At 42.4% G+C, this 22,124-nt stretch overlaps 1 protein-coding gene across 1 annotated transcript in view; it reads left to right on the forward strand.

Annotated features, from left to right (window-relative positions):
- abca3b (ATP-binding cassette, sub-family A (ABC1), member 3b) overlaps positions 1 to 22,124 on the forward strand; it is a 27,059-nt gene continuing 4,935 nt past the window's right edge. The window contains exons 1-26 of the mRNA XM_048245308.1: positions 1 to 256; positions 2,415 to 2,504; positions 4,458 to 4,716; positions 6,169 to 6,296; positions 6,670 to 6,835; positions 9,381 to 9,640; positions 10,267 to 10,383; positions 10,574 to 10,694; positions 11,805 to 11,978; positions 12,440 to 12,621; positions 12,821 to 12,967; positions 13,405 to 13,534; positions 13,753 to 13,907; positions 14,121 to 14,276; positions 14,789 to 14,999; positions 15,258 to 15,408; positions 15,693 to 15,791; positions 16,562 to 16,760; positions 17,129 to 17,435; positions 17,737 to 18,010; positions 18,205 to 18,409; positions 18,772 to 18,991; positions 20,161 to 20,319; positions 20,621 to 20,793; positions 21,477 to 21,614; positions 21,846 to 22,040. Coding sequence (XP_048101265.1) covers positions 2,451 to 2,504; positions 4,458 to 4,716; positions 6,169 to 6,296; positions 6,670 to 6,835; positions 9,381 to 9,640; positions 10,267 to 10,383; positions 10,574 to 10,694; positions 11,805 to 11,978; positions 12,440 to 12,621; positions 12,821 to 12,967; positions 13,405 to 13,534; positions 13,753 to 13,907; positions 14,121 to 14,276; positions 14,789 to 14,999; positions 15,258 to 15,408; positions 15,693 to 15,791; positions 16,562 to 16,760; positions 17,129 to 17,435; positions 17,737 to 18,010; positions 18,205 to 18,409; positions 18,772 to 18,991; positions 20,161 to 20,319; positions 20,621 to 20,793; positions 21,477 to 21,614; positions 21,846 to 22,040 — 4,380 coding nt within the window. The 5' untranslated portion in view covers positions 1 to 256; positions 2,415 to 2,450. The remainder of the gene's footprint in view (positions 257 to 2,414; positions 2,505 to 4,457; positions 4,717 to 6,168; positions 6,297 to 6,669; positions 6,836 to 9,380; positions 9,641 to 10,266; positions 10,384 to 10,573; positions 10,695 to 11,804; positions 11,979 to 12,439; positions 12,622 to 12,820; positions 12,968 to 13,404; positions 13,535 to 13,752; positions 13,908 to 14,120; positions 14,277 to 14,788; positions 15,000 to 15,257; positions 15,409 to 15,692; positions 15,792 to 16,561; positions 16,761 to 17,128; positions 17,436 to 17,736; positions 18,011 to 18,204; positions 18,410 to 18,771; positions 18,992 to 20,160; positions 20,320 to 20,620; positions 20,794 to 21,476; positions 21,615 to 21,845; positions 22,041 to 22,124) is intronic.

Consider the following 22,124-nt stretch of genomic DNA (forward strand, 5'->3'; position numbering starts at 1 on the left):
GTTTGTTGATGATGGTGTGTTCGCACAATGGATAAGCTCTGTCCGTCGGATGCTGCAGTGTCATCGCTTTAAGTGCGAAATAACTCATAATTTAACATTTCTTTTATCTGGATAGCCTCCAGTTAATCGTCCGCGGTCAGGTGCCCGAACGCGAGGATAACTCAATGTTACCGCTAATAAAACGGATGATTGTAACGTTACTGCGTTGAAAAAGGACAACCTATGACATCTGTGGGCCCATTCCGACTAATCTGAGGTATTTTTGTCATTAATGTAATGTTGTCTTTTATATAATCATATTCACTCAAATATAACTTAATTATTCTGAACGATGCAATGCAAATTAGCTTACAAAAGCTATTTCTGATAGCATTATGAACGATTTTCGGCAGCCTTGTAGGCATGTCATGGACGGAAAGAACGTAATGGACAGCTGCCTTAGCCAATCGCTGTGGGTCTTAGGTAGAACGTCGCAAAAATAAATTACATTAGCCTACCTTTTTGATATGGGGGATATTTAATCACTATATAGTGGAACATGCATTTGGCCGAAACGCACTCGGCTGCTGTTAGGCCGCATCAGTGGTCCTCTCTGAATCAGTGTTTAACCCATCCGAAGGTGAAACGATCAATCCTTGTCTTGATTTCGTGCCGTTCATTAGGCATTATGAAAATGTTCAAAAGTATCAGGCCTTTCTTTGTAGCTATTTTGTAGAGCAAACAACAAGAGGTAAGCTTTGCCTTGGTGTAATGAGATAGGAACCTGGAAATTGAGAGCTGGTCAATTTCTCTCAAGTAACTAGAGCTGTTCTGTGTCTTGTGAAGCGTTTCCTGATTGAAGTTACCTCTAAAAAGGAACCCCTGGACAGTTGTGGTGCCTGCATAGGTTGAGACCAGGCTAAATGGGGTGTTGTATAAAACTGGTCTGTGTTGTTGCTCGACTCGCAAAGTATAGTCTTTCAGTGTATGATACTAACTACAGGAGCTACATAGCCTATTTTTGTTGTAGGCTATCACCAGTGTCATTCCTCACATTAGAATTGATCATTGCTCTAGGTGCATGTGCCTTAATCTGAATGTTTAACATTGTTTATGGAACATATTTATTGGCATAAAAATCCAAATGAGGCCTAATGTTTTAATGTACCACTGGCCCGTATCCTTCATCCCCTTTTGCAATAGCCATACTGAACAGCACAAAATTAACACCACAGTCAGCTGATACCTCAACACCCCATGTCTTGTTTTGAGGTATCAGCTGACTGTGGTGTTAATTTTGTGCTGTTCAGTATGGCTATTGCAGAAGGGGATGAAGGATTTCTTGTAGATGTTTTTACGACATGTCTGTGGGAATGTTTCCTTGTAACTGGAACCTTGTCAAAGAAAGAAATCTGTAACCCTCCTGTAACAGACAATAAAGTATCTTATCGTGAATTAAACCAACAAGAGTAATTGAGCAAATATTTACATTTAATGGTGTTGCTAACAGGTGAGACACGTTTTTGATGGGGGGCACTAGAAGCAGAACCGTTTCCCCACCTAACCCTACTCTACCTCTAACTTGGTCTAACTCCAAAACAAAACCTAGCTGGCACTAAACCAAACCCAGTTGAGAAATTAGTCAAAGTTCAAGGGATCAGTGTTGAAATAAACTTGTACATTAATCTCGTACAGGATCCTTTTGGAAGTACAGCAAGCACATTGTTTTTGTAAACAAAGGTTTTAAATGCAGTTGCTTACTCAATATTTCAAAGAAAATACACATCCATGTTGTTGTATTCTTTAACACAAACATATGGTATTTGTGAGCGTTTGAGGGTGTTTTTGGGAGGTAACCAGGTACGCCATGCTGTTGGAGGTGCAAACAAACGCTGCGTCGCCATTGAGATCACATAGTAAGGAGCTGGCTCGAGGGTTATGAAAGTATTCTTTCGTGTTTAGTTGTATAATGAAAGCACAGTTTTTATAGCTATCCATGTGTGTTCACCTCTGGCTCCTTGGCTATCAATTTGGTGTAAGTTTGTGTGAAAGAATAGTGGTGTCAACCATCCTCCTCTGTCTGTCATGCCTGCCTCATGCTGGATAAAGTGGTGAAAATACACCTGGTCTTCAGTTTACTCCTACATTCTCACCATCTCACTCCTGACCAACTAACCAGTGAAAGCAACAAATGTTTATCAAAAACAGAAGCTTATCAGAGGTTGAGTGGAATGTCAGGGGTAAATATCTTTCCAAAGTCTTTCCCAGAAGAGCATGATGCCCCTGAGCCCTATCCGTTATGCCAGTTTGATCTTTCCCTGTGGGCAGCTGAGTTTGTATATAATGATAAATCCATGATTGTTTTTTTTTTCTTCAGGATGCCTGTTGTGCCTTGTGAATTGATGTGATTAGTTTCTCATACCCCTTTTCTGCAGGTTGTGTCAATCAGGCTTGCATTCTCACCTCAGAGAATGGCTGTGCTACGGCAGTTTGGATTACTTCTGTGGAAGAACTACCTACAGCAGGTTGGCAAGACTGTTTGATGTGTTAGAGATGTATACCTGAAATCAAGAAGGACTTTAAAAATACCTAGTAAAGATGAGGATCTATTACCGAGCCCCTGAAGGGACATGGTGGAAATTATTTTTGGTGGACATTTATTTTTAGAGCTCCTTTTGTAGTTCCCTCGCAATAGTTTTGCTTTCCCTCGCAATACTTTTGACTGTGAGGGAACGCAAAACTGTTGAAAGGGAATGCAAAACGTATTGTGAGGGAGCGCAAAAACATTGCGATGGAACATAAAATTATTGTGAAGAAACTATCAGTAGCAGTTCAAAATACAAGAATGCATTCCCACCTCAACAACAATAAATTCCCACCATGTCCTTTGGGGTCTCTGTGGATTATGGGACACATTGTGGAAACCTGACCAGATTTAACCAAATGTTTGACTCTACAACAATAGAGGCACATTGTTAGTCTATTTCGTATTTGGAAAAAAAAGGGTGCTATGACCTCTGGGAAATCAGTTTTCCATGTAAATCTGTCATGACTGAATATGGGATAGGAAGTGTTTTCTCTTTACACCCTGGTTCACTTTTACATTACACTGTGGCGTTGGAATTTGGACTGTTACCTAATTATACGCAGTTTAGAAATCATGCAATAATTGCAGTGAAAACTGGTTTATCCTACTTAAAACTACTTAAATAAATCAATGTTGGTTTTAGCTCTTGTATCTGTGTACATGTGTGCCCTCATGGATGAATTGGCAGCAGAATAGCAGATCCATATCTATTAGTGTTATTTTCAAAGTTCTATTGTGGTCTTTATGTCAAAGCTGCTATAATACTGATCAATATCAAATAAAGCTGATATATAGCAAATACCTTATAGCTGGAACAACAGTATAGGCTATGCACAATTTTGTATAGTAATTTCTGGTGGTTTTCATTGTGATGGGTTAAGTTTTGTGCTGCAGAGCAACATATTAGCGGTAAAAGTAGACAAGTTGTGGCCCGCTTATTTAAGAGTACAGTCTTAACATAAGGCTAACATAATCTTTTTTCTGGTGTAACTACAACGTGAGACTGGGGAGTTGCTCAAGGGCAGACTGTGAAAAACAAAGTCTCTTTGAGCAGTAAGAGGGATAACCAGTCTTACTTAACTGAAAGGCTGTCTGTTACCCCTCCCTCACTTCCCTGATCCAGTTGTGGTTGCTAGGAGATATGGCCCAGTACGGCGACTTTACAAGGGTTGGCTCAAAGATAGGGAAAGCGAGGAAGGAAGAAAAGGGAGAGAGTTCATATGAGGTACTTGCTATTCAAGGAAGTAGAAATGGGAGTGTCACAGCAGATGTAGTTCTGCCTAATATGTGTGGCACTACTCTTCATTATACTCACAAATAGTAGGCCATATTATCTCTTGTGCTTCAGTTGTGTGGAATGTGAATATCTCTTCACCTTAGCTGTTTCTGTCTGCATGCAGCATTCACTCAAAGCTAAAAGTACAGTATCTGGCTTCCGTCTGATAGGTAGTAGCTTATCAGTCAAAGAGTAAACATTTTGATAAGCATAACTACCACTGAGCTTCCGTTTGATAAGCATAAAGCTGAGCTTCCGTTCCTCTTTCTTCAGTTTTCCAGAGGTTTCAGTGGGTGAATATATACCACTCTGAGCCATGTATTTCAAGAATAGAGGAAGTTATGGAAAAGTCCTGACGCAGGCAGTGTGAAGTTGTTTCATGTTGTTTCATCCCCTCTTTTACTTTATTTTTGCTTGTTGTTGTCTCCCTTTTGTCAGTGGTGTAGTGTAGTTAGCTGTAGTGGATATACTGTGATCAACCCCAAATGTTAATACGTATGCTTGCCTATTTTAACTGGGTATACTGAGATGGTGATGCTTTTTAAGTGAGTATACTGTGTATTCCTGCATATCACATAGACTACACCACTGCCTTTTGTCCTTCACCATCAACAGAAGCGGCAGATTCTGGTGACGCTGGTGGAAGTCGCTTTGCCTCTGCTCTTCTCCGCCATCCTGATTGTCCTGCGCCAGCGGGTGCCCTTCAAGAACTACCCAAATGCAACACACTACAACAGCTTCTCTGTGGACTACATGCCCTTCCATATGGAGTTTGCCAACTTCCAGCTGGCCTATGTGCCGGGCAATGCCAGTGTGGTGCGCCAGGTGGCTGAAGATGTGCAGCGCAGCTTGGGGGTCATGGCCATCAGCTCTGGTGGGTACCAAGCAGTAAAACACTATATGATTGGTCCAAAAACATGTCAACACTTCATCTGATTGGCCCCAAAATAAGGACAGGACGTTTCTTTAGAATTTAGAATAGTGCAGACAAGTCCTATAATATCTTTTCTTTTCATTCTCATGGCATGAAAGACTAGCTGAAGACCACTGGTATTTTTGGAAAGAGCATGACATAAGCTCATGATGGTAAACACATGAGTGGGCAGAAATGGCTTACTCATCGACGCCATGAGGAAGACAATATGATGATTTGGCATACAGAATAGTGAATTAGTCCTTGGTAATGAACTGTTAATAAACTGCATTTTTATTGTGATATTTGGGTCCAGCCTTCAGCAGCAGTGAACATACTAAACATTACATTACATTTGGCTGACGCATTTGACTTCCGACGGTTACTGTTAAAAACATGGACCATAAATCCAATGAAATATAAATTGTGTTAAAATTCAGTAGTACTACCTATGAAATTGACCAGAAATAGTTAATCATTAATAGCACTGTTTATTGTCTTAATATGCCCGTTGGTTCTTGTGCACAGCTGTGCAATGTGCCAATCCAGTATATTTAGATAACAGCTTTAGCCTGTCAGGCCTGTATCACTGGGTGTGCAACTTTTCCTCTGCGGCACATAGCGCATGGGCACTAGCTAATGCACACAGTGAGAGCAGGCAGGGATGCTAGTTGTATTTGCTCATTTTTGGGCACGTCGCAGGGTGCAATGAAGCAGAATTCAGTTTAGGACAAACTATCCATAAAGAAAGGGGGAAAGCTTTAGCTGGAGAAGAATACACAGCTATTTTCTAAATGGTGTTCAGTGATAAGAGAGAAGAAATAGGATCCTGTTATTTAATCATCAGGGATCTATAGTTTGCTTTCTGTCAAACCACATTTTCTGTGTGCATACCTCCAGATTGTCTGTGTTTGTGGAAGGCAAAACTGGTGTGCCTTTCTGTCAGTGACTTTCTTATGACCTCGCAATGTTTTTTTTTTTTTTTTTTTACCATTTCTAAGAGCTAGCTATAAATAAAGATAAGCTTGGAATGCATGGTGAATTATGGTTCCAAGTGCCAGGCAAATTAACAAGTACTAGAAGACTACACAGGACTATGATGGGGCTACGCTATCAAGTTCTGAGGTACAGAGCCACAGCGGGCTTGTTGTTGGGCCTCTTGAAGACTGGAATGCTGTTCGTTTGGATAGTTCAGCAGATTTAGCAGATTTACAGCATGGTGTAACAACAACGGTAAACACGCTCTTTGTGCAGGGTGTTCCTGTAATTTTAGATTCATGTAGCTGTTGTGTTTTCTTAAGCACACATTCACAAAGTAAAGAGAGAATAGCCAGTGCAACAACTGAAGTGTGTGTGTTTGTGTGTCTGTGTGTTTGTGTGTGTGTGTTTATGTTTTATTTTTTTTGTCTCCAGTCCGTGGCTTTGAGACGGAAGAACAATTTGAAGAGTTTGTGAAGACAGATCCTCACTCAGGCAAAGTTCTGGCCGCGGTGGTGTTTGAGAACACATTCCTCCATGATGACGAGCCTCTTCCATTAGAGGTGAAGTGTTGGGGAGAGAGTGAAAGAGAGTGCTCATGTTCAGTGTCTGTGTACAGGTTCACAGATGTTTGTAAATGACAGTACATTGTTATATTGTTGGGGTTGGTTTAATTAAATGTTATATATGTGATAGAATTTTAAAAAGGAACTGTAATACAGCAGAGTTATAGAATTATCTACAGGCTAATTTCTTCTGTTCCTTAAAATAATACAATGAGATAGAATAAGACAACCAACTTGGTGTAGATTGTGCATTAATATGTATATTGCATTAGACGGTAAAGTGATGACCAAACATTGATGCAAGAGTTTCTCTGATTTCTCTAGTTTAGTGCATGTAATACAATTCTTTATTTATTTATTGTATGTCCAGGTGAGTTATCACCTGCGGTTCCCATACAGCCCCCGGTTTGCACCTCCCAAGGAGAGGTCGGAGCTGAACCCCAATAATGACCTGGACTGGCACACACTCAGCCTCTTCCCCCTCTTCCAGTTACCTGGACCCCGGGAGCAACACGACCCACGTGGTGGCACACCAGGTTAGCTGGCACCAAAGCAAACACTGCATCCTCTCAGTAGTGTTTGATAGTTTCATTAGTGTCATATCATCAAGCTTACAAATTTAATACGTCATGGTTCAGATGTTTCAACATACTTGTTGTCGTATTTTCTAAATCACTTAGATAGATAGATAGATAGATAGATAGATAGATAGATAGATACTTTATTGATCCTCAAGGGGAAATTCAACTTGAATGTTTACAAGACCTTTGGCAAGCATGTGCCTCTGATTGAGAGCAATTGGGTAAATATTGTGGTTGTAGCCACTAGCCAGGTGGGAAACATCTCCCCTGCCATTTCATTGCTCCTGCTCGGGGCTCTCTGTGCTTGGTGGAACCTTCTGATTGCTTCACTATGTGGTTTGAGAAGCAGTTTGATTGGCTCTGTCTGCTCCTTGTGGAGCTTCAGTCTGGGCATTCTCTCTATGAGGGTTCCCATGACAACTGTGGCACTTCCCTGTTATCCTCTGTAGTTCTGATGATGTGGGATGCCTGTTTGTGTGTGAGATGTGGAGAGAAGCTTTTTTAATCCTGTTGCTGTTTGTCATGGTCAGGGTCTATTCAAAGATAACCATACTGTGAGTGTTTGCATGTAACAGTTATTTTTTTTTAATTTGATCTGGAAACAGCCTAAAAATCTAAATTTTCTAAAAATATCCTACTCAAATAAAAGCTTTGTGTAGATACTTGATTTAGGGATGATCTTCCTTCACAGATACTGGAAACCTCACCTGGGTTGGAAATGAATTACATATTATTTAAATGACAAACATTTAAAGACAAATCTTGTCACAAGTCATAATTGCAGTTGTATACAGATACACAAACTATGATCTATCCTCCTTTAGATTGATATGGTAATTTCCAGTCACATTAGGCCTACAGAATAATTTGTAAATGTGCAAAGGGAAGTTAAGTTATCCAACAGTTTTTAAGAAGGTATCACTAACCGGCTGTCTTATGTGATAAGATAAAGAGGATGAAAAGCAGTCTTTTGACAGACGTAGACTTACCAGCTCAATGTTCTACACTGCTGGGTAAAGCTGAATAATGCTTCCTAAACAAAACTCAGGAGAGCCCTATAGGGAATTATTGACAGGCTTTCACACAATCCCTACGCTATAGGCATCCTAGGACATGGCCAACTACCAAGCTGTAGCAGCTACTGTTGCTGCATGATGTTGTCAGCACTCTAAACCAAGCATTCCAATGGGCGAACTAGTGAAATGATCAGTAGTCTTCATTTAACTGTCCATCGTGTCCAATGGTGACGCAGTTGGCGTTGGCGCCACTTTATGTGGCTGTGGAGGCCAACACGTGTGCCACACACTCACCCACAGGAGGGGCAAGGGAGCCCTGATGTGGTCATTAGGTTGTAGGTTGTTTGGAATGTCTTTAAAGAAAGTAAAGAAAGCTGGTCTACTGTATATCTGTTTTGTTGCCCTGACACAGGTAACCTGCCCGGCTTGAACTATAGAGTGTCAGAGGCACAAGATGACTTGAATTTATTTAGCAGGGCTTCAGGTGGTTTTTACTATAGTCTCTGTAACTCCTTTTCTGTCCGCCAACAGTCTCCCATAAAGGGCTTGGTGAGGAAGGCGGCGGTCAGGCCTATGGATAGTGGCCTACCCAGTATTTTTTGTGAGGTCCATATTTTTGCTCTATAGAGCAGAGTGGAGACCCACACCGTGTGGTAGACTGCAACTTTGGTCCAAAGGCTGATAAAGCTTTGAGGATTCAGTTGTTTATTTCAGTATTTAGTCAGAGGTCTGGAGTCTGGAGTCGGCAGATATTGAATAGGCTTATGTCAAGACAGCACTCCAGGTGAACACCGTTATTATTATTATTATTATTATTATTATTATTAAATCCTTTGGCCGATGCTTTTATCCAAATCTACTTACAGACGTCGGTTATTACAGGGCCAGGACCCAAATGTTGACCCAACTTCTTGACACTAATTGGAGTCCCCCCATGAGGACTCTGGCTTGCATCCCATCGTGCAGCTGCTGCAGGATGGAGAGAAACTTGGATGGTACCCTAAGTTAGCAGAGCTGTTTCCAGAACAATTCACAGTTTACAGTGTCAAAGGCTTTGCTGAGGTTAATGACGACTAGAAACAGGTCTTTGCACTTTGCTCTCTGCTTTTCTTGAACACCTGCCGTAAGACCATGGCAGTGGTGGATCTGGACTTGCGGAAGCCAAACTGTGTTTCTGGGAGAGCACTTTCTGAGATGTGCTCCACCAGTTTGTTAAGCGGGATTTTTGCCAGAATGGCAAAAATGCACAAAACACATGCACAGAAACATTCTATTCTGTCACAGTGTAAACAAATAGTCTTATATGTATGTGTAAAAGTACTGAGCTGTATTGCCAAAAATCAGTAATGCATCATATTGCTTATTTATTACATATTATTACTAGATTGGCATAGGGCTAGATTTTAATAGTTTGCAACATATTAGATTTACATTTACATCTACATTTGATTTACATGTATTGTGTTACGTGTGTGTTCCTGCAGGATATTATCGTGAGGGCTTTCTCACTCTTCAGCATGCGGTGGACCGGGCTATCATGCGTGCATACAACAAAACGGCGGCAAAGTCTCTGCTGGCCCATACGCGTGTGGTTGTGTCACGCTTCCCCTACCCGGCCTTCATCTATGACGTGTTTATTCTGGTCATTCAGAACCAGCTGCCCCTGCTGTTGGTGCTCAGCTTCACCTACACCTCTCTCAACATCATACGAGCTGTAGTGCAGGAGAAAGAGAGGAAACTCAAGGTCTGGAAGAGTGTGTGTGTGTGAGTGTGTGAGAGAGAGAGAGAGAAAGAGAGAGAGAGAGATTCAAGTGTATTACATGTTCTTATCTATATTTCTGAGACATTGCTGATTGGATCATAAATGGCCACAGCAATGAAGAGGAATGACTGATAATGTCTGACTCAAGTCAAAGTCAAAGTCTGCTTTATTGTCATTTTCTTCACATGTCAAGACATACAAAGAGATCGAAATTACGTTTGCCACTATCCCACGGTGGAGACAAGACATATTTTACCAATTAGGTCCACAGACAAACATAACATTCAAGTAAACAATATAAAAAGTAAATAAGAAGGCACATACAATGAAGAAATAAGAGCAGCAAAATTTGGGTTGAAACAAAATCAACTCTTCTCTATTATTGTGTTACATGCTCCAACTGTAAAGCACTTTGAGCTGCATTCTGTGTATGAAAGGTGCTATACAAATAAAGATTATTATTATTATTATTATTATTATTATTATTATTATGATGAAGTATGCCTGCAGATTTGCTTGTCTCAGTGTGTATGTGGAGGGGTATTTACCAACTGTTTATGTCAAGTATTAACATTGTTAATAACTAAATGCATTCTCTTGTGGTGCAGGAGTACATGCGAATGATGGGCCTCAGTAACTGGCTCCATTGGACTGCCTGGTTCCTCATGTTCCTCCTCTTCCTCTCCATCTCCATCTTCTTTGTCACACTGCTCTTCTGTGTGAAGGTCAGTACACATGAGTGTATTGGTGCTTTACATTGCAATCATTGCAGTTTTGTGTTAATATATGTATGTATGTATGTACAGTATGTTTGTATGTATGTATGTATGTATGCATGTTTCCAATTGTATTATTGATTTGATGTATATGATTGTCTGCTGACTGTGTTTTCAATGCTTTGCTGTGCTCTGATAGGTCAGTACCAAAGGAGCTGTGTTGACCTACAGCGATCCAACCCTGGTGTTTGTTTTCCTGCTGGTGTTTGCTGTAGCAACTATCAACTTTAGCTTCATGATCAGCTCCTTCTTCTGCAGAGGTGGGTGTGTGTGTTAAGGTCTCTGGTCTCTGGGAAATGGGAAGTGAGAGTGGAAAGAGTTGTCATGTCACATAAAGTTCACATGAGTGACATGAAGTGGCCATGTATGTGTCCCTTGGGTGCATATGCTTGTGATTTTGGAAGCATATGTTTGTGTTTACTTCTGAACACCAGGAGATAAGATCAGGTTTTTTTTATTGGTGGGTCAGTGTGTTATTGATTTAAGTAACATGGCTGCTGTGCTCTAAAGTAAATGTTTGTCGTCTTAGTCAGCTGACAGGACAATTCCCTTTCTTGCTGCAGTACACAACCACACATTTGACACACCCACACACTTGACACACACACACACACACACACACACACACACACACACACACACACACACACACACACAAACACACACACTTGACACAACTAATGCAGACACTGAAACCATGTGATCACAAATTAATGTTTTGATTAAAAAAGTTCAATAAAAATGAAATGAAACCTGCAGACATAGCTATCTTTTTACACAAGACTGACCATCCATAGTGCTACACAGAAATCATTACCCACACACACTATTGTTAGAGAGGTTATTGAAGAGACATTGAAGACCCTGAAAGACAGTTCCCTGTGAATTCCTGTGTGCCTATTTGAGTGCTTTTATTCTGCCAGATGCCTCACTTCCTTCACTGATGCTGCCTTCATCAACAGTCGTCAGGGATACCTAATACATATCTCTTACTCTGACTGCACAACTCTTCCACAGCCCAAATGGCGCATTGTCAGTTGTCATCAGGTTTTTTAGTGCCTATGAATGTAAAAAAAACCTTGATATGCCATTTTTCAATGTCCTTGAGTCTTCCATTTTAAGCGCAAAGTGTTCTATGCCCTTGGTCAGTGTGCCCATTGGAGTGAATGAATGAGGCACAGAGCACATGTTGTACAGTTCTATTAGATGTAAGGATGGAGTTTTTATGTGGGGTTCATAAATGTACTTTTAGATTTTTTTCTGAACTGGTAGAGCAACTGTTTTTACACTTGTTCCACTCTTTTTGGTGTGTGTGTGTGCGTGTGCGCGTGTGCCTGCATGTGTGCGTGTGTGCATATATGTGTTTACAGCTAACGTTGCAGCTGCAGCAGGTGGTTTTATCTACTTCCTGAGTTACCTGCCTTACGTGTTCCTGTGGCCACGCTATGACCTGCTGAGCCACGCCCAAAAAGTCTCCGCTTGCCTGATTTCAAATGTTGCGATGGCGATGGGAGCACAACTCATTGGCATGTTCGAAGGCAAAGGTCAGCCCTACTGCCCTAGTTTCAGTCTACAACTGGTTTTCAGCTCTAAAATATACAATAGTCTATTACTATGATAACTATTTACTATTAGTATTTTTATAATGTCTGCATTAATAACAATTCTATTTTATATAAGTACACATTTACATTTATTCATTTAGCAGATTTATCCAAAGCAACTTACATACAGAAAGAGAATAACATTCAAATAGAAAGAGAATAACATTCAAACAGAAAGAGAATAACATTCATACAGAAAGAGAATAACATTCATACAGAAAGAGAATAACATTCAAACAGAAAGAGAATAACATTCAAACAGAAAGAGAATAACATTCAAACAGAAAGGGAAGTGCTCATTGTACATATGTGGTTCTCTTCCATGTATACATGCAGCACCGTATTAATTGAGTATTGTGTTTTTGTTTTCATCTATTTTCCATATGTGTCCATCCCCACAGGGACAGGGGTGCAGTGGAGCAATCTGTTTCAGCCGGTAAGCGTGGATGATGACTTCTCGCTGGCCCAGGTGATGGGCTTGCTGCTGCTGGATGCAGTGCTCTATGGCATGTTGGCCTGCTATATGGAGACCGTCTTCCCTGGGGAGTATGGCGTCCCGCGGCCCTGGTACTACTTCCTGCTGGTAAGTCACAAAAATGTACAGTAAAAAAAAACGAAAACCCTATCCCAGTCGCAGTTATCCTGTGCATGGTATTTAGACAATGAACTCCAGTTTTGTTTTTTGTTTTTTAAATATACACGCGTCGAGATAGAAGTGTGGTAGGTTTGTCTGGGGAGACAATAGCAACAGGTGTCCGACGTAACCACTGTAATCCCTGTAGCCCTCCTACTGGTGTAGCACCCCACGTGTCGCCCTGCTGAAGGAGAAGGAGGAAGAGGAGGATGCAGAGAAGGCGCTGAAGGGAGAGTTCATAGAGGAGGAGCCGGCTGGCCTGGTGTCCGGAGTCAAGATCAAACATCTAGCCAAGGTACGTTCAAATGCACCCGCACAAAAATGCACAAAAGTGCACAAGGGCTGCATAATTTAATTGATTAATCGATTAGTCGTCAACTGTTAAACCAATTGCCAACTATTTTGGTAATCATTAATCAGTTAGTGTCATTTCTTAAAGAAAATGCCTAATAATTCTATGATTGCAGCTTCTTAATGTAAAACATTTCAGCTTTACTTACTCCTCTATGACCGACTAACTAAATATCTTTGGCGTGTGGACAAAACAAGGCATTTTAGGACAGTCTTGGGCTTTGGGAAACGCTGACAATTTATCGATCAATTAATTGAGAAAATAATCAACAGATGAATCAACTATCAAAAATAATTTTTAGTTGTAGCCCTAAAGTGCACAATAATTTCAGAGAGTTCAGGGAGGCAGAGGTGAGATTGTGTCATGTATATGTCTTCCAGATCTTCAAAGTGGGAAACAAGACAAAGGAAGCAGTGAGAGATCTGACACTGAACATGTTTGAAGGCCAGATCACTGTTCTACTGGGACACAATGGAGCCGGCAAGACCACCACTTTATCCATGCTCACAGGTCAGTAGCTTACACACACACACACACACACACACACTCTATCCTTGTGAATATGTATTGCCCAAATTATATACAACTGCAACTCCAACTGCTGCAAGATGAAAATGAACAGTTAATTAATGAGTAATTACTGACTAGTTCAGGTTTAAAGGTCTTTTAATGGGCATATGCAGTCTGTTTCCTGCTTTAAACTGCTGTGATGTGTGTTTTGGTTGCAGGTCTGTTTACGCCCACCAGTGGCAGGGCCTACATTAACGGTTATGACATCAGTCAGGACATGTCTCTTATTCGCCGCAGTCTGGGTCTCTGTCCACAGCACGATGTACTGTTTGATAACCTGACAGTCCGAGAGCATCTGCTCTTCTATGCACAGGTGGGTCTCCTACACACACACACACACACACACACACACACACACCAGCAGGATTGTTTGGTGGGTATTTAGTGCTTTTATTCTGCCAGATACACACACACACAGCAGCATACTTGTTTGGTGGGTATTTAGTATATTCCTTATGTCTCTGTCTCACTCATGCCATCCCCGTGTCTCCCTTTTATATCTGTCTTTGCCCGTCACATGTCACAGCTGAAAGGATATCCACAAGAGAAGATTCCGGATGAAGTGGACCGGATCCTCCGTGTGCTGAACTTGGAGGACAAACGGGACAGTCGCTCAAAGACACTCTCTGGGGGCATGAAGAGGAAGCTGTCCATCGGCATCGCGCTCATCGGAGACTCTAAGGTCAGTGTGGGTCAGAGTCATGGTTCAGCGGTTAGTGGTTAGGCGCATATGTTGCGGAGGTAGAGAAGTACGGCTAAATGTAGGGCGCGCAAAGATAGGGCTTGTTACCTAAGAGACGACGTTCACACTGACATACTTTTTTCATCTCTAGTTGCTCATATTTGTTTCTCTATGGAATGATGCAAAGACTGTTTCCTTAGAAAACGACCACCGTGGAAAAAACTAAAAACCAAGAACAGTCAGTGAAATTTCCAACTTTGTGAAATGTTCATGTTCAGTGCTGAGCAAGGCTAAAGGTCAGGGAGAGGTGATCCGGTTTAAATGTCAGAGTGAGTATATGGACAAACCAGTAATGGAGCCGATGGAACATAAGGTAGGACCTTCGGTCAGTGTCAGATTAAGCACCAGTTTTAACATGTCTGTGTGTGTGTGTGTCTGTGTGTGTGTGTGTGTGTGTGTGTGTGTGTGTGTGTGTATGTGCGTGTGTGTGCGTGTGTGTGTACGCGTTGTAGGTGGTGATGCTGGACGAGCCAACTTCCGGTATGGACCCGTGTGCTCGGCGCGCCACCTGGGACCTGCTCCAGGGGGAGAAGCGTGGCCGCACCATCCTGCTCACCACACACTTCATGGACGAGGCCGACCTCCTGGCTGACCGCATCGCCATCATGGCTGCTGGAGAGCTGCAGTGCTGCGGCTCGCCGCTCTTCCTCAAGAACAAATATGGTGAGGAAGATGAAGATGAAGATGCTGCTTCCTACATAATCTGTATGAAGCAGAAATCTTGTATACAAAGATGATAAGTGTAAACATGATTTAGTTCATTCTCCAGTGTATTGTAAAAATGTTTAGAACTGTAATGATTATTTAGTTCATGCTTCAGTGTATTCTCCCTCAGTCAGCCTCCCCTTTCAATATGAATGAAATGCATGTTTTGTGTGTGTGTGTGTGTGTGTGTGTGTGTGTGTGTTGTTGTTTGTGCAGGTGCTGGCTACCACATGGTGATAGTAAAAGATGCCTTATGTAATGTGTCTGAGATTACTCGGCTAGTCCATCTGTATGTGCCAAACGCTACACTAGAGAGCAGTGCTGGAGCAGAACTCTCCTACATATTGCCCAAAGAGAGCAGCAGCCGGTAAGAGAACACACACACACACACACACACACACACACACACACACACACACACACACACAGGCTCATACTCACATATAAATATTCATGTTTGTGCAAATATACTGATGCAAGATGGGCTGCTTTTGGATAAATACGCCTGCACCTGCACATTTTCATAAAACCAAGGACATAACACTGTAATAACATCCAATTGCAAGGGACCACCTGCTATTGTTCATTTAAGGTTGCTTTGCTGAGTTTTGACCAGACTTTTCATCATTTGTATTTTTCTGTTGGGTGCAGTTTTGAGCTTCTGTTTGCTGAGCTTGAAATGAACAGAGAAGAGCTGGGCATTGCCAGTTATGGAGCGTCCGTCACCACTATGGAGGAAGTGTTTCTGAGGTAATAGACCAATAACTGCTACCCAGTTGACACCATTTTTGTCCATTCAGGGCATTTATAAACCCTGTGGTATATTTTGTGCTGAGTCCTGGCTCTGTAAATAGAGAATTAAAAGTGAAACACACCCCAATATCTCCGAGAACTACATCACACAATTATATACCTTCCACAGACTGTGTGTGTTAGTTTATGTCTACTTCTTTGTGTGTGTGTGTGTGGGGGGGGTAAATAAAGTTAATTGTGGCTTAACAAAGAAAGAGAGAGAAATGAATCTGAAAAAGAGTCCAAGGAAGGCTTGTTTTTCTGCAGTGAATGCACCCCCAGGCTCCATTGAGCAGAAGCCTAGAATAGATCGCTGCTTGTATAAACCTCTTCAGCTGTTCAGGTTAAGGTTTGGCTGTGGGAGAATGACATGGAGAGTCTGTGATCTTATTCACTCTCTCTCTCACACAGACACACACACACTGCAGGAAGCAGTACATTTCCACTGGAATTGAATTTGATATTAATCATGGTGACTAAGCAGAGTTTAGTGGATATGTGTATGGTTTCTGTGCAAATCTCTTTCTGTGTGTGTACTCTCTCTAACTGCTTGTCTGTACACACTCAGGCCTAGTCAGTGGTGTCTTTTGCATGGCTGAGAGAGAGAGAGAGAGAGAGAGAGAGAGAGAGAGAGATTCTATGTACTGTACTTTTGTGTAAATTTGTTCCAGAAGTTGCTTTTTTGTAAGTGCACAAAATGATTGTACTTGTTTTGTGAATGTGTGCAGAGTTGGGAAGCTGGTGGACTCTAGCTTGGACATCCAGGCCATCCAGCTGCCAGCTCTGCAGTACCAGCACGAGCGGCGGTCACACGACTGGACCATGGACGACACCAGCAGCATCAGTGGACTGACTGATGTCACAGATTTTACAGACAGTGGCACACTCATCTCAGAGGACTGCTCCAACATCAAGCTCAATACTGGGGTTAGCGCCAAGCATCACACATACAGTCACACACACACTGATGTCAACATAAAGGGAGAAAGGACCTTGCACGTATAGTCTATAGTAAAGCTACACACGCATACAGGACCATATACACAGTATATTATTGCGTAGTTGGGTCAATGATGTGTAAACAATCATATTTAAATTATATATACAACAACCAGTGTCAAACATTAATATACTAGCTACCACCTACAGATGAGCACATATAATGTATCTATACCTTATAAAGGCTGTCTATCATCTCTTACATACATCTCACACTTTTTTTACACACAAACAAAAATACACACACACAAACAGTCACTCGCTCACTCCCTCACTAACTTTCTTTGTTCCTCCAGGCTAGACTCTACATGCAGCAGTTCTACGCCATGTTTCTGAAGCGAGCTCTCTATAGCATGCGGAACTGGAAGGTGATGGTGGCTCAGTTTCTTGTGCCGCTGGTTTTCACGGTGTTGGCCCTGGTGGTGGCCCGCACCCTGCCCGGTCGCCACAACACTCCCCAGTTGAAGCTGTCGCTGGAGCGCTACGGACCCACCTATGTGCCTATAGCCCTGGGTCCCACAGCAGGGCCCCTTGCGGTGGCTCTTGCCCAGGCCTACAGTGGCCAGCTTCCCGAGCAGAGGGCCACACCCAACAACATCACAGGTCAGAACTCCACCGGTACAGGAGTACCCAATCTTTTATCCACATGTATGGGTGTAATGGGTTGATGGGTGTTTTTAACAACAGTATACTGTACATAGTGCATTTAGAAACATATGTCTTTATTCACATTTTGTTGATGTAGAAGCCTTATGCCTTTTAACTTTCTTTTTTTTTACCCTCATCAATCAACACTCACTGCCCCAAAATAATGGCAAAGCTAAAACAGGATATTAGATGTTTTTTGCAAAAGAGGAAAAAAAACTGAGATCACATTACCGTTCTCTGTGTGCCTTGTTAACAGACTTCTCTGAGTATGTGTTGCAAAACGCTGAGGAGGAAGGTGGAGCCTTCAATGAGCACTGTGTGGTTGGTGTGGCTTTCCGCGGAAAAAGCTCCAAATTTGTAGAGGCAACTGCCTACTTCAACAATCAGGGTTACCACACCCCTGCCACTGCCCTCCAGCTGCTGGACAATGCCCTATACCGCATGCTGGCTGGACCTAATGCCTCCATACGCGCGGGCAATGACCCCATGCCACGCAACCTATCCGAAACGGCACAGAGCCAGCTTTCTGTGTGAGTACGACATAGTTTATGGATCTGTGTCTAACTTACGTGAACGGGTTAACATATTAGTAGATTGTTATGCATACTGCATAATATAACATTGTCAACCTGCGATGTGTATGTATTTTTAAATCATATCTATCCGTACCGTTCTCTTACTATCTTCCCTTCTCCTGTTGTGTTTCCCTTTGGCTCTGCTGCAGGAGTCAGACGGGCTTTGCCATCGCGATCAACCTGATGTACGGCATGGCCTCTCTGTCCAGCACATTTGCGCTCTTACTGGTGACGGAGCGCGCGCTCAAGTGCAAGCATGTGCAACAGGTCAGCGGCGTCTACGTGTCCAACTACTGGCTCTCCGCCCTGCTCTGGGACCTGATCAACTTCATGCTGCCCTGCCTGCTCATGCTGGTCTGTACAAGACAACACACACTTCACTCGCTCACACATTTGGAAATGCTTCTCATATTTTGCATATATTTTGTGTCATGATCAGTCTGTATTGCTAATACTCAGCAAGAATGTTTTCTGAATTACTCAGTAGAATGTATTATTAAGTAAAACAACTTACAAAACAAAAATACTTCAACTTTCCATTCAACATCAAAGAAACAAGCAAACAATTGACCTACTCTAGACAGTTTCATTTTTTAATTTAATCTTGTTTCCATTGAACGCTGTTTGAATTTGGACATTCACTGAAACTTCCATCATCTTTGTCAACTATCCTGTGCATACCCCCTTCCTTTCTTATTATTTCTTGTTTCTCTCAGGTGGTGTTCAGGGTGTTTGCCGTCAAGGCCTTTGTGGAGCACAACCACCTGGTGGACGTGCTGCTGGTGCTGCTGCTGTTTGGCTGGGCGGTAGTGCCGCTCATGTACCTGCTCAGCTTCCTCTTCTCCACGGCAGCCACCGCCTACACCCGCCTCACCATCTTCAACATCATCAGCGGCACGGCCTCCTTCCTGGCCGTCACCATCATGACCATTCCAGGTGAAAATGAGTGATGATGTAGACAGTCACGTTCACTTAAAGGTGCTATGAGGCGTTTTTTTAGTTTTTTTTAAAACATCCCAAAATGACCTAGCAACAGAATGTGAAGGAAACAACAGTCAACAACACAGGGTTCCCATGGGTCATGGAATTTCTGGAATATCATGGAAATTTGATAAATTCTTTTCCAGACATGGAAAGTCAGGGAATTGTATCATTTGTGGGGCAAAGTCATAGAATATCAGGGAATTTTGTTATAGCAGTTTAAAATGTACTTGCCAAAATACATTAATGTAAATATACACTACCGGTCAAAAGTTTGGGGTCACTTAGAAATTTCCATTCCACTCCATTATAGACAGAATCCCAGCTGAGATCAGTTGCATTGTTTTTTTAATCAGGGCAGCAGTTTTCAGATTACATTATGTGCTTACATAAGGGTTCTCGACTGTTGAAATGGAAAGAAATGGCTGATCTTTATTGCAATATCTACATTGCCCATTATCAGTAACCATTCATCCAATGTCCCAAAGGCACATTCTGTTTACTAATCTGATATCATTTTAAAAGGCTATCTGAGAAAACATTGGAGAACCCTTTTGCAATTATGTAAGCAGATAATATAATCTGAAAACTGCTGCCCTGATTATATCTGGTAATTAGCATTACTGCTTGCTTGAGTGGTTGTGGTTAGCCCAACTTTGCTTATTCAATGGCCCACTCAAAAAAAGTCAAAGATTCTTGAACGCTATGCGGCTACTCTGAAATCTTTGGTCGGTACGATTCATTCTATAGTAGCTCATGGAAATTCAGGTTCTTTGTCAGGGAAAAGTCATGGAATTTTACTCTGACAACGGTTCTGTGTTGTCGTGGTAACCACTGAGGTTAGCATGCAAATCAACTAGCGCCAGGCTGGCTCTCTTGTAATAGCAGGTTGTACCATGTGTGATGCTGTATTAAATACAAAAGTCAACATAGTTGTGCCAGCTGCGGTCAAGACAACTGGATGCCGACAGAATTCCACATAGCTCCTTCATACTGTGCGTCACCTCTGTGATGTTAGTCTTCAACCACAACCAAATCATGTCGGTACATAGTAGAGTGGATTACATTCTCTCTCTCTCTCTCTCTCTCTCTCTCTCCCCTGTCCTCCATGCATTCTCTTACAGAGCTGGAATTACAGGACCTATCTCACATCCTGGACAAGGTCTTCCTGCTCTTCCCCAACTACTGTCTGGGCATGTCCTTTAGCCAGTTCTACCAAAATTACGAGCTTATTACCTTCTGCACCTCCAACCCTGTGGCAGAGACCATCTGCAAAGTATACAGTGAGTAATAAGTCTGATTCAGCACAGCAAATCTTATTTGGGCAAACCTTAAATTGGAGTTCCCTCCAGAGCTTTGTGGAGATGAATAAGCAGAGGGTGATGTTGGTTCTTTAATAGATCTGGATACCCAAACATGGAATTGGAATATAAGACAAGACATTGTCAGTTTATTACTTAACATGTAATGTATTTTGACTAGAGTGCAACAGTATAGCCTCTTTCACACTTACAGTATGTGGCCAAGCTATCTGAGCCTTTGTGAGAGAGCTGAAAGTCTGTGTGCTTTGTGTGCCCTCAACAGACTTCACCTACCAGGAGAACTACTTCTCAATGACGGCCCCAGGCATTGGGCGCTTCCTGGTTGCCATGGCGCTGCAGGGTTTGCTCTTCATCGTGCTCCTCTTCCTTGTGGAGCTGCAGTGTGTGCGCACAATGAAACGTGCGCTGGGCTCCCTCTGCAGGAGGCACAGGAAGGTGCGTCTGAGGGGAGCACGCCACGACCCATGAGTGCCAGTTTTATAGATAGATAGATAGATTGATTGATTGATTGATTGATTGATTGATTGATCAATCGATTGATTGATTATAATACCAAATGCAGGGTCTACAGTCTCCTTGGAGCAACTCAGGGTTTAGTGCCTGCTCAAAGGCACAACGGTGGTAGCTGGGAATCGAACCCACACATAATAACCAAGTTCTTAGCTAGCGCCCCTGGTACTGACAAAGGCAGCTGATGTGCAGCTTTTCTCGATACCGGGAGCATGTTACCCACATGAAATGTCAAAGTAACAAGCCCAAATAATCTGTGGGTGAAGCTAGTTCTTATACCCTACACACACCCACGGAAAATTACAAGATGCCACCCTACCAGTGATCATCTAACCAGCTGGTATTTAACAGAGATAAGAATATTTACAAAAAACCCCAACCTAAACCATGTTTGTGTTGGTCTATCCCCTGGGGTCACACCATCAGATACCTTACAACAAACATACTTTTCACTAATGATTTCCACAGAGGGAGGTTTCAGATAAGACAGGGGGTATCTCGGTATACCTAAGTCAAAGGATGGTAACCATATTTCATCGCATATGTAGGTTAAACTAAAACATTTTATTCAATGAGAAATTTATATAAAAAATATACCTCATGTGTAGGGGCTCTTGCTGTCTGGAGCAGCAGCATTACAACCTGAGGACAGGGATGTGGCTGAAGAGAGGAAGAGAGTTCTGGAGTGCCAGCCTGTGGTGGAGTCCATGGTTGGGAGCCCTCTTATCCTGCAGGAGCTCACTAAGGTACCAGTGTGTCTCATATCTACTGCGCCTGTGTTTGATTGGGCGTGATATGTGGGTGTTCTAACTGTGTGTAAGTTGTAATTCCTGCTGTTGTTATGTATTTAACTTGACAACTCTGTTTGGGTTTGTGCCCAAATTACTATCTATATTACTGTGCATGTGGGAATGTGTATCAATGAGTGTGTTTGTGAGTGTGTCGTAATTGTGCTCTACGTGTGCTCCTGTTTGTAGGTGTACACAGGGGGGCCAACTCTGCTGGCGGTTGACCGGCTCTCTCTGGCCGTGGGCAAGGGCGAGTGCTTTGGCCTGCTGGGCTTCAACGGAGCAGGGAAGACCACTACCTTTAAGATGCTCACTGGAGACGAGACCGTAACCTCAGGAGACGCCTACATCGATGGCTACAGTGTCTTGAGGGACATCAAGAAGGTGAGCCACTCGTACAAGACGGCAGATGTAGGAGAGAGTGAAAAGACAAGATGGGTGAGAGTTTTAAAAGAGAGACGAGGATAG

This window comes from Alosa alosa, chromosome 6 (assembly GCF_017589495.1).
Source record: "Alosa alosa isolate M-15738 ecotype Scorff River chromosome 6, AALO_Geno_1.1, whole genome shotgun sequence".
Classification (NCBI taxonomy): Eukaryota; Metazoa; Chordata; class Actinopteri; order Clupeiformes; family Clupeidae; genus Alosa; species Alosa alosa.